The 12,729-nt window shown below is 45.2% G+C and overlaps 1 protein-coding gene across 1 annotated transcript in view; it reads right to left on the reverse strand.

The window, feature by feature from the left end:
• The window catches only part of LOC138657607 (CD5 antigen-like), a 175,348-nt gene that overhangs the window by 12,870 nt on the left and 149,749 nt on the right, over window positions 1-12,729 (reverse strand). Inside the window, exons 4-5 of the mRNA XM_069745351.1 lie at window positions 1,880-2,197; window positions 671-988 (exon numbers count right to left, since the gene is read on the reverse strand). Of these exons, the coding sequence (XP_069601452.1) occupies window positions 671-988; window positions 1,880-2,197 (636 nt within the window). The remainder of the gene's footprint in view (window positions 1-670; window positions 989-1,879; window positions 2,198-12,729) is intronic.

The following is a 12,729-nucleotide window of genomic DNA, read 5'->3' on the forward strand; positions in this document are numbered from 1 at the left end:
GTATGTAGGAGCAGTATTATAGTTATATTCTTGTATATAGGAGCAGTATTATAGTAGTTATATTCTTGTACATAGGAGCAGTATTATAGTAGTTATTTTCATGCACATAGGAGCAGTATTACAGTAATTATATTCTTGTATGTAGGAGCAGTATTATAGTAGTTATATTCTTGCACATAGGGGCAGTATTATAGTAGTGATATTGGGGCAGTATTATAGTAGTTACATTCTTGTATATTGGGGCAGTATTATAGTAGTTACATTCTTGTATGTAGGAGCAGTATTATAGTAGTTATTTTCTTGTACATAGGAGCAGTATTATAGTAGTTATATTCTTGTACATAGGGGCAGTATTATTGTAGTTACATTCTTGTACATAGGGGCAGTATTATAGTAGTTACATTCTTGTACATAGGGGCAGTATTATTGTAGTTACATTCTTGTACATAGGAGGCAGTATTATAGTAGTTATATTCTTGTATATTGGGACAGTATTATAGTAGTTATATTCTTGTACATAGAGGGCGGTATTATGGTAGTTATATCCTTGTATATGTGCTTAGCGGGTTTAGGTACAGTTTAATGCCTTCACTGAAATAGAAAAGGCATATTATTGATAAAAATGCTTAAATGAAAGAAGAGTCACTCAAGGATTGCACGGTATACGCACCTTTGCAGTACACACTCACATCCTCATCATGGGTACAATCGTGGTAGGACCACATGCGGTGCTTGCATTTTTCCAATGATGGTTCATTTCCGTTGCACTGGACATCATCTAACAAGATTTTTACACTTGATTTACCAAACCTCTTCCTCCCTGGTTTGTACGGCTGGCAGGATCCACAATCTATCTGACTGCATGTAACATTGGCGTCCCGGTCATCCCAGAGGTCATCACATACGCTACCCCACAGCCCATCATGATAGACCTCCAACCTCCCGCTGCATTTGCTGGGCCCATCCACAAGTCTGACCTTGAAAGGTTCTGTTAAAATGACATTTAGTAATAAATATGAATGTAGAAGGAAGTTTAGAAATAAAATTATAACAAATAATTGAAAATAAAGAACATTTAGTGGGTATTAAATCTATTATCTATCTATTATTTATCTATTATCTATCTATCTATTACACTATGTAACAAATTTTTATTTACTTTTTGTTCCTGGGTCCAAAGTGTGTTTTCCTAACCCATTATGCCTAAAAGAAATAAAAAATAGTTGTTGTTCCATAAAAACTTTGATTCTCTGATCAGGACAATGAAGACTACTCAGTATTGAATACGAATGGAGAAGAATAACAAGGCTATACACCTGTTTTATCATTACCAATTGTTGTCTAAATGCATATTTTTCAATGCTTTTTTTATCGATATCTATGCACTGCACTTTGTGATGAATAATTCCTGTATCACTGCCTGCACTTTATGCATCAATTATAATGTAAATACATGCTCTTACAATGATGATTAATGCAAATGATTATAATTATGTATACTCTTTATAAACCTGGCCTTTTCACATGTTCACTGCTTGAAAAAGGTTCCTGTTGGGACCGAAACGTTGCTTTCTGGGCTGATTAAAAGCTCTTTTTCTATCTATCTATCTATCTATCTATCTATCTATCTATCTATCTATCTATCTATCTATCTATCTATCTATGTATCTATCTATCTATCCATTATTTATCATCTATCTATCTATCTATCTACAGTATTATCTATCTATCTATATCTATTATCTATCTAGCTAACATCTATCTATTATCTATCTATCTATCTATCTACGTATCTATATTTGACACGTTTGTAATTCTTAGGATTAATTGAACTGGACTCTGAACTGGTAACACAATGTAATGGGGAATGATTTCATACCTCGGCATATCACCCAGACATCTTGCATGTGGAAACACTTGTGCTTGGTCAGAGGAGACACCGGACATTCATTGAGAGACTTCTCATCTCCGATGCATTTCACTTCATTCATCCAGATGGCGCCGCTTCCTTTTTTTAGCGCACCACAAGGCATGGCGGACATAGGAGACCCGCAATTCAGCTCTTTACACACCACCTTGGAGTTGAGTTTGCTCCAGTTATAGTCACACACAGTGGCCCATTCCCCATCATGTTCCACCTCCAGTCTCCCAGCACAACGACTGTTCCCACTCACTAGCTTGAGTTTCTGGAAATTTTCTAAAATCCGCAAAAAGACAGATAGTAGCAGGGACATTATTATAGATCTCTGTATATAATGGTACAACGTATTCGGAGACATGTTTTTGGTTCTAAGAGGCATCTGATTTGCATTTAGAGGTCTGCTATGAGGTCTGGAATATTTTAAGGATCTGATTTGGGTTCTGTATTTGTTTAGGGGGCCTGTTTGGTGTGTGAGGAGGAAGGGACTATTCATTTTGGGATGTGCTGAAGATATACATTATGTGGGTTTTTATTTAACCCCTATTGCTCCCAGTGTAAACCATCTGGTCCCATTGCCCCCAGTGAATAACATCTGCCCCATCACTCCCAGTGTATAACATCCAGCCCCTCACCTCCAAGTTGTATAACATACAGTCCCTCACCCCCAGTGTATAACATCCAGCCCCTCTTCCCCACTGTATAACATAAGGTCCCTCACCCCCAGTTGTATAACATCCAGCCCCTATCACCCACTGTAGAACATCCAGCCCCTCTCCTCCTGGTATATAGCATCCAGCCCTTCTGCCCCAGTGTATAACATCCAGCCCCTCGGCACCAGAGTAAAACATCCAGCCCCTCGCCCCCAGTGTATAACATCCAGCCCCGTCACCCCAGTGCATAACATCCAGCCCCTCACCCCCAGTGTATAACATCCAGCCCCTCGCCCCCAGTGTATAACATCCAGCCCCTCGCCCCCAGTGTATAATATCCAGCCCCTCGCCTCCAGTGTATAACATCCAGCCCCTCGCCCCCAGTGTATAACATCCAGCCCCTCGCCCCCAGTGTATAATATCCAGCCCCTTGCCTCTAGTGTATAACATCCAGACCCTCGCCCCCAGTGTATAACATCCAGCCTCTCGCCACCAGAGTAAAACATCCAGCCCCTCACCCCCAGTGTATAACATCCAGCCCCTCACCCCCAGTGTATAACATCCAGCCCCTCGCCCCCAGTGTATAATATCCAGCCCCTCGCCTCCAGTGTATAACATCCAGCCTCTCGCCACCAGAGTAAAACATCCAGTCCCTCGCCCCCAGTGTATAACATCCAGCCCCGTCACCCCAGTGTATAACATCCAGCCCCTCACCCCCAGTGTTTAACATCCAGCCCCTCACCCCCAGTGTATAACATCCAGCCCCTCGCCCCAGTGTATAATATCCAGCCCCTTGCCTCCAGTGTATAACATCCAGCCCCTCGCCCCCAGTGTATAACATCCAGCCCCTCGCCCCCAGTGTATAACATCCAGCCCCTCGCCCCCAGTGTATAATATCCAGCCCCTCGCCCCCAGTGTATAATATCCAGCCCCTCGCCCCCAGTGTATAACATCCAGCCCCTCGCCCCCAGTGTATAACATCCAGCCCCTCGCCCCCAGTGTATAATATCCAGCCCCTTGCCTCTAGTGTATAACATCCAGACCCTCGCCCCCAGTGTATAACATCCAGCCTCTCGCCACCAGAGTAAAACATCCAGCCCCTCACCCCCAGTGTATAACATCCAGCCCCTCACCCCCAGTGTATAACATCCAGCCCCTCGCCCCCAGTGTATAATATCCAGCCCCTCGCCTCCAGTGTATAACATCCAGCCTCTCGCCACCAGAGTAAAACATCCAGCCCCTCGCCCCCAGTGTATAACATCCAGCCCCGTCACCCCAGTGTATAACATCCAGCCCCTCACCCCCAGTGTTTAACATCCAGCCCCTCACCCCCAGTGTATAACATCCAGCCCCTCGCCCCAGTGTATAATATCCAGCCCCTTGCCTCCAGTGTATAACATCCAGCCCCTCGCCCCCAGTGTATAACATCCAGCCCCTCGCCCCCAGTGTATAATATCCAGCCCCTCGCCTCCAGTGTATAACATCCAGCCCCACCGCCCCAGTGTATAATATCCAGCCCCTTGCCTCCAGTGTATAACATCCAGCCCCTCACCCCCAGTGTATAATATCCAGCCCCTTGCCTCCAGTGTATAACATCCAGCCCCTCGCCCCCAGTGTATACGATCTGGTCCCTTGCCCCCGATATTTCACATCCAACCTCTTGCTCCTTGGTGTATATCAGGTCTCTTTCCCCAGGTATATAACATCTGGCCCGTCACCCCTCATGTATAACATATGGCTCCTCGCCCACAATGTATAATATCTGGTCCCTCCCAAGTGTATAACATCACCCCAGTATAGAACATCCGGTCCCTCAACCCTAGTCTATAATCTCTTGCCACTTGATATGCCCTCTGCCTTTACTAATGTGACAGAATGGCTGGTGGTAATGAGCTCAGTGATACCAGCGTTGTCCTGTAGTAGGAGGTGTAACAAGTCCATTCATAACCTTTCTTTCCTCCATCCCTTTGAGTGATATCATTGAGATGTGTTAAATGTTTGGGTAAGGCCTTTTTCTGTTCCCCATGACTGTGCCCACTGCACAAGGACTATAAAGACATGGCTGGAGGAGTTTGGTGTTGAAGAACAGGACCAAACCTCAAACCCATCCGAAACCTTTAGGATGAGCTAGACCAGAAGTTGTGTGCCCGGCATCTCCTCCAACATCAGGATCTAATCTCACAAATTGTCTTCTGGCTGAATGAGCAAAAATTCACTCAGACACCACAAAAATCTTGTAGAAAGTCCTCCCAGAATAGTGGAAGGAAAGGGGGACCAACTCTATATTAATGTTTATGGGGGCGTATACTTTTGTCCATAGAGTATATCTGGGATGTTGATACTAAAAATGTGCATAGGCCTTACTATTGAATTATGTTTCCCCATTTCATCCCTTGCAGGGAAAAAAAAGGGGCCAGGACCCCTGGTGCCAATTCAACCCCCTTTCTTTACTGCAGTTTTATAACATTGTACTAGCTGTGGACAGGGGAGCCCCCATCTGAAACTCCTATTTCATAGACACAACAGATTACTGGGGACATATCCTTTGGAACATATTTTTAGTGTACAACGACAATTCAAAAAAATTGGGATACTGTGTAAAATGTGAAATGTAGTGGTGCCAATGAAGAACAGCTTGATGGTTAATTTTCAACTAAGTCACATGACCATGTATTGAAAAGAGCATGTTAGAGAGGCAGAGTCTCTCAGAAGCAAAGATAGTCAGAGGTCATCAATCTGTGAACAACTGTGTTTAAAAAATGTAGAACAATTTCAGAAAAAGTTTCTCAATATAAATTGCTTTAGACCCTATGGCACCGGCAGGTTACACATCTTGTGAGACGCTCTCAATTCTGAGCTAAGCATTATATGGAGGTGTTAGAACAACATATGCTCCATTCAGGCAATGTCTATTTCAGGTAAGGCTTTGCATATTTCAGCAAAAAATGCAAACCACATACATCACAACAGTATGGCTTCACAGAAGAAGAGCTGGATGATGAATTGACAGCCTGCAGTCCAGACCTTTCACCAATAGAAAATATTAGGCACATGATAAAGTGAAAAATCAGGCAAAGACCCTGGATTGAGAAGCAATGAGAGTCCGACATCAGAAAATAAAGGGACAACATTCCTCTCCCAAAAACTCCAACAATTAGTCTCATCACTTCCCAGACATTTACAGACTGTTGTAAAAAAAATGGTGGACACGGCCCGGGTACAACTTTTTTGATAAGTGTTGCTGCCATCAATTTCTTAATTATTATTATTTATTTTTAACCCCTTCCCGACCTGTGACACAGCGTAGGCGTCATGAAAGTCGGTGCCAATCCGACCTGTGACGCATATGCTGTGTCACAGAAAGATCGCGTCCCTGCAGATCGGGTGAAAGGGTTAACTCCCATTTCACCCGATCTGCAGGGACAGGGGGAGTGGTAGTTTAGCCCAGGGGGGGTGGCTTCACCCCCTCGTGGCTACGATCGCTCTGATTGGCTGTTGAAAGTGAAATTGCCAATCAGAGCGATTTGTAATATTTCACCCATTATAACGGGTGAAATATTACAATCCAGCCATGGCCGATGCTGCAATATCATCGGCCATGGCTGGAAATACTAGTGTGCGCCCACCCCACCCCACCGATCGCCCCCCCAGCCCCCTGATCTGGCCGGTACACTGCTCCGGCTCCCCTCCATCCAGTGCTCCGCTCCCCCCGTGCTCCAATCACCCCCCCGTGCTCCAATCACCCCCCCCTGCATTCAGATCCACCCCCCCCGTGCTCCGTTCCACCCCCCCCCGTGCTCCGTTCCAGCCCCCCCGTGCTCCGTTCCACGCCCCCTGTGCTCCGTTCCACGCCTGCCGCGCTCCGATTCCCCCCCCCGTGCTCCGATCCCCCCCCCGTGGTCCCCCCCACCCCATCATACTTACCGATCCAGCCGGGGTCCCGTCCGTCTTCTCCCTGGGCGCCGCCATCTTCCAAAATGGCGGGCGCATGCGCAGTGCGCCCGCCGAATCTGCCGGCCGGCAGATTCGTTCCAAAGTGCATTTTGATCACTGAGATAGATTATATCTCAGTGATCAAAATAAAAAAAATAATACATGACCCCCCCCTTTGTCACCCCCATAGGTAGGGACAATAAAAAAATAAAGAAATTTTTTTTTTCCACTAATGTTAGAATAGGGTTAGGGTTAGTGGTAGGGTTAGGGGTAGGGCTAGGGGTAGGGCTAGGGTTAGGGTTAGGGCTAGGGTTAGGGCTAGGGTTAGGGCTAGGGTTAGGGCTAGGGTTAGGGGTAGGGCTAGGGGTAGGGTTAGGGCTAGGGTTAGGGTTTCGGTATGTGCACACGTATTCTGGTCCTCTGCGGATTTTTCCGCTGCGGATTTGATAAATCCGCAGTGCTAAACCGCTGCGGATTTATGGCGGATTTACCGCGTTTTTTTCTGCGCATTTCACTGCGGTTTTACAACTGCGATTTTCTATTTGAGCAGTTGTAAAACCGCTGCGGAATCCGCACAAAGAAGTGACATGCTGCGGAATGTAAACCGCTGCGTTTCCGTGCAGCTTTTCCGCAGCATGTGTACAGCGATTTTTGTTTCCCGTAGGTTTACATTGAACTGTAAACTCATGGGAAACTGCTGCGGATCTGCAGCGTTTTCCGCAGCGTGTGCACATACCTTTAGAATTAGGCTATGTTCACACGGTGCGGATTTGGCTGCGGATTGGCCGCTGCGGATTCGCAGCAGTATTCCATCAGGTTTACAGTACCATGTAAACATATGAAAAACCAAATCCGCTGTGCCCATGGTGCAGAAAATACCGCGCGGAAACGCTGCGTTGTATTTTCCGCAGCATGTCAATTCTTTGTGCGGATTCCGCGGCTTTTTACACCTGTTCCTCAATAGGAATCCGCAGGTGAAATCCGCACAAAAAACACTGGAAATCCGCGGAAAATCCGCAGGTAAAACGCAGTGCCTTTTACCCGCGGATTTTTCAAAAATGGTGCGGAAATATCTCACACGAATCCGCAACGTGGGCACATAGCCTTAGGGTTAGGGTTGGAATTAGGGTTGTGGTTAGGGTTGTGATTAGGGTTATGGCTACAGTTGGGATTAGGGTTAGGGGTGTGGGGGGGTTAGTGTTGGAGGTAGAATTGAGGGGTTACCACTGTTTAGGCACATCAGGGGTCTCCAAACGCAACATGGCGCCACCATTGATTCCAGCCAATCTCGTATTCAAAAAGTCAAATGGTGCTCCCTCACTTCCGAGCCCTGAAGTGTGCCCAAACAGTGGTTTACCCCCACATATGGGGTATCAGTGTACTCAGGATAAACTGCGCAACAATTACTGGGGTCCAATTTCTCCTGTTACCCTTGTGAATCTAAAAAAATGCTTGCTAAAACATCATTTTTGAGGAAAGAAAAATGATTTTTTATTTTCACGGCTCTGCGTTGTAAACGTCTGTGAAGCACTTGGGGGTTCAAAGTGCTCACCACATATCTAGATAAGTTCCTTGGGGGGTCTAGTTTCTAAAATGGGGTCACTTGTGGGGGGTTTCTACTGTTTAGGCACACCAGGGGCTCTGCAAACGCAATGTGATGCCCGCAGACCATTCCATCAAAGTCTGCATTTCAAAAGTCACTACTTCCCTTCTGAGCCCCGACGTGTGCCCAAACAGTGGTTTACCCCCACACATGGGGTATCAGCGTACTCAGGAGAAACTGGACAACATCTTTTGGGGTCCAATTTCTCCTGTAACCCTTGGGAAAATAAAAAATTCTGGGCTAAATAATTATTTTTGAGGAAAGAAAACGTATTTATTATTTTCACGGCTCTGCATTATAAACTTCTATGAAGCACTTGGGGGTTCAAAGTGCTCACCACACATCTAGATAAGTTCCTTTCGGGGTCTAGTTTCCAAAATGGGGTCACTTGTGGGGGGTTTCTACTGTTTAGGCACATCAGGGGCTCTGCAAACGCAACGTGACGCCCGCAGAGCATTCCATCAAAGTCTGCATTTCAAAACGTCACTACTTCAATTCCGAGCCCCGGCATGTGCCCAAACAGTAGTTTACCCCCACATATGGGGTATCACCGTACTCAGGAGAAACTGGACAACAAATATTGGGGTCAAATTTCTCCTGTTACCCTTGGGAAAATTAAAAAATTCTGGGCTAAATAATTATTTTTGAGGAAAGAAAACGTATTTATTATTTTCACGGCTCTGCATTATAAACTTCTATGAAGCACTTGGGGGTTCAAAGTGCTCACCACACATCTAGATAAGTTCCTTTCGGGGTCTAGTTTCCAAAATGGGGTCACTTGTGGGGGGTTTCTACTGTTAAGCCACATCAGGGGCTCTGCAAACGCAACGTGACGCCCACAGAGCATTCCATCAAAGTCTGCATTTCAAAATGTCACTACTTCACTTCCGAGCCCCGGCATGTGCCCAAACAGTGGTTTAACCCCACATATGGGGTATCATTGTACTCAGGAGAAACTGGACAACAACTTTTGGGGTCAAATTTCTCCTGTTACCCTTTGTAAAATAAAAAATTGCAGGCTAAAAGATCATTTTTGAGAAAATAATTTTTTTTTTTTATTTTCATGGCTCTGCGTTATAAACTTCTGTGAAGCACTTGGGGGTTCAAAGTCCTCAACACACATCTAGATTAGTTCCTTTGGGGGTCTAGTTTCCAAAATGGGGTCATTTCTGGGGTATCTCCAATGTTTAGGCACACAGGGGCTCTCCAAACGTGACATGGTGTCCGCTAATGATTGGAGCTAATTTTCCATTTAAAAAGCCAAATGGCGTGCCATCCCTTCCGAGCCCTGCCGTGCGCCCAAACAGTGGTTTACCCCCACATATGGGGTATCAGCGTACTCAGGACAAACTGGACAACAATATTTGTGGTCCAATTTCTCCTATTATCCTTGGCAAAATAGGAAATTCCAGGCTAAAAAATCATTTTTGAGGAAAGAAAAATTATTTTTTATTTTCATGGCTCTGCGTTATAAACTTCTGTAAAGCACCTGGGGGTTTAAAGTGCTCAATATGCATCTAGATAAGTTCCTTGGGGGGTCTAGTTTCCAAAATGGGGTCACTTGTGGGGGAGCGCCAATGTTTAGGCACACAGGAGCTCTCCAAACGCGACATGGTGTCCGCTAACGATGGAAATAATTTTTCATTCAAAAAGTCAAATGGCGCTCCTTCCCTTCCGAGCCTTACCATGTGCCCAAACAGTGGTTTACCCCCACATATGAGGTATCGGCGTACTCAGGAGAAATTGCCCAACACATTTTAGGATCCATTTTATCCTGTTGCCCATGTGAAAATGAAAAAATTGAGGCTAAAAGAATTTTTTTGTGAAAAAAAAGTACTTTTTCATTTTTACGGATCAATTTGTGAAGCACCTGGGAGTTCAAAGTGCTCACTATGCATCTAGATAAGTTCCTTGGGGCGTCTAGTTTCCAAAATGGGGTCACTTGTGGGGGAGCTCCAATTTTTAGGCACACGGGGGCTCTCCAAACGTGACATGGTGTCCGCTAAAGAGTGGAGCCAATTTTTGATTCAAAAAGTCAAATGGCGCTCCTTCCCTTCCAAGCCCTGCCGTGCGCCCAAACAGTGGTTTACCCCCACATATGAGGTATCAGCGTACTCAGGACAAATTGCACAACAACTTTCGTGGTTCAGTTTCTCCTTTTACCATTGGGAAAATAAAAAAATTGTTGCTAAAAGATAATTTTTGTGACTAAAAAGTTAAATGTTCATTTTTTCCTTCCATGTTGCTTCTGCTGCTGTGAAGCACCTGAAGGGTTAATAAACTTCTTGAATGTGGTTTTGAGTACCTTGAGTGGTGCAGTTTTTGGAATGGTGTCACTTTTGGGTATTTTCAGCCATACAGACCCCTCAAACTGACTTCAAATGTGAGGTGGTCCCTAAAAAAAATGGTTTTGTAAATTTCGTTGTAAAAATGACAAATCGCTGGTCAAATTTTAACCCTTATAACTTCCTAACAAAAAAAAATTTTGTTTCCAAAATTGTGCTGATGTAAAGTAAACATGTGGGAAATGTTATTTATTAACTATTTTGTGTCACATATCTCTCTGGTTTAACAGAATAAAAATTCAAAATGTGAAAATTGCGAAATTTTCAAAATTTTCGCCAAATTTCCGTTTTTATCACAAATAAACGCAGAATTTATTGACCTAAATTTACCACTAACATGAAGCCCAATATGTCACGAAAAAACAATCTCAGAACCGCTAGGATCCGTTGAAGCGTTCCTGAGTTATTACCTCATAAAGGGACACTGGTCAGAATTGCAAAAAACGGCAAGGTCTTTAAGGTCAAAATAGGCTGGGTCATGAAGGGGTTAAAGCACTATTATTTACAGTACCCTTTACACGTACATGTGTAAAGGGTTAGACAAGGCTTGTCACCTCAGGAGAAAGACCGGTGCGACATTGGCCACATTGTCGGCAAAACTTTTAACAGTATCATCGTTCTTAGGATACTGTTAATAGCTGTGGCAAAGAAGGGAGCCATCATCATAATGCATATAGGGACCTGTGGGAGCCATCATACTGCATTTAAGGGACTGTGGGGGACATCATACTGGATATAGGGACCTGTAAGGACAAAAAAAATGCATATAGGAGGCTGTTTTCACATTCCCCTTGAGAAAGCGATGCAGTAGATACGCGAAACGCGCGTCGGGGTCTAACCACACCTGGCCCAGGGTCCACTCTTGCTTTGCCCCTGGTAAGTTATCAAAGCCCTCCTTTTATCTACTACGTCCACTTGATCGTACATTTTTGGGAGTGGTGTTCTTACCATCTTATTGCATACATAAGCACTGGCACTTTACGCAATATGCTGCAATGGTTATATGGGCAACTTGCAATCATGGATTTCCTGGGTTCCTCTGTTTCCGTCCTGCTCTAGTTTTATCATGCGTTATCTTATAAACGGTCACTGTTGTTGTATATTTTTTGGTTATTAATAAAATAATTGTCTTTGCTACTATTGATGCCTATTTCCTTGTTCTTCTCCTTCATTTCTTAATTTTGGAGTGGGCCTTTTTTGCGTGTTGCATGTGGTCAGGCTTCGTTTCAAGCCCCACTTCTTTTACATTTAATATGTCACTGAGGTTTTTGCATCTACTGGATATACGGACCTGTAAGGACAAAAAAATGTATATAGGAGGCTGTTTTAGACCAGCATACACCATATAGTAGGCAGTGGCGGCCATCATTACTGCATATAGGGAGCTATGTGGTTGTCATACTGTGAATAGGGGCTTTGTGGGCCATTATACTGCATATAGGGAGCTGTGGGGCCATCACACTGCATATAGGAAGCTGTGGGGCCGTCACACTGCATACATAGGGCTGTGGAGACATACTGCTTATAGGGAGCCATGGAGACCTCAAACTGTATATAAAGAGCTGTGGGGCCATTATACTGTAAATGGAGGCTGTGGTGACCATAATTACTGTGTATATGTGTGGCGCCCCCGAGGGTCCAGTTGCCACAGAGGTACTGCACCTCAGCCAGAGGTGTGGTACGCCGCTCTCGGGTAAGGAGGGGACATTACCCACATACTAGCATCCAACACTAGACCTCTATAGGCCTGGAGGGAACTAGGTAGAGGGTGTGGGTGAAGAGAGTGGAGTTGTCATGGAAACTAGAGGGAAGAGTCAGTTAGGGAGTTAGACAGTTGGAGCTGGGGACTTGAGCAGAGAGGAGCTCATCCCAGCAACAGAGAAGAGAGAGATAGAGAAGTTCCAGAGAGTGAGAGAGCAAGAAGGGGTCCTAGGGGCACGGGTATTGAGGAATCCACCCGTGGGGTCCGAATCCACGCCGACTGTAGTTGGATGGAGGGAACAGGTCGCAGTGGGGGAACCGACTAGTGGAGAACTACAAGGCTCAGCTAGCAAGCCGGAGGCTGTGGTAACTGTACGTGCCACAGCCACACACATTCGCAGAAAAGGCAGCCACATAGGATTAAGGAGACCAGGAGGATGTCGCCTGACAAGGTCCGAGGCTGCTGGCTTGGGACACTGTGTGTGAAGGCGCAGGGCAGGAGAGGTGGGAGCCAGCGCAGTGAGACAGCCAGGAAAGGAACATAAGAAGGGGGTCCTGGCAAACTGCACCCAAACT

This window comes from Ranitomeya imitator, chromosome 1 (assembly GCF_032444005.1).
Source record: "Ranitomeya imitator isolate aRanImi1 chromosome 1, aRanImi1.pri, whole genome shotgun sequence".
NCBI classification, from domain to species: domain Eukaryota; kingdom Metazoa; phylum Chordata; class Amphibia; order Anura; family Dendrobatidae; genus Ranitomeya; species Ranitomeya imitator.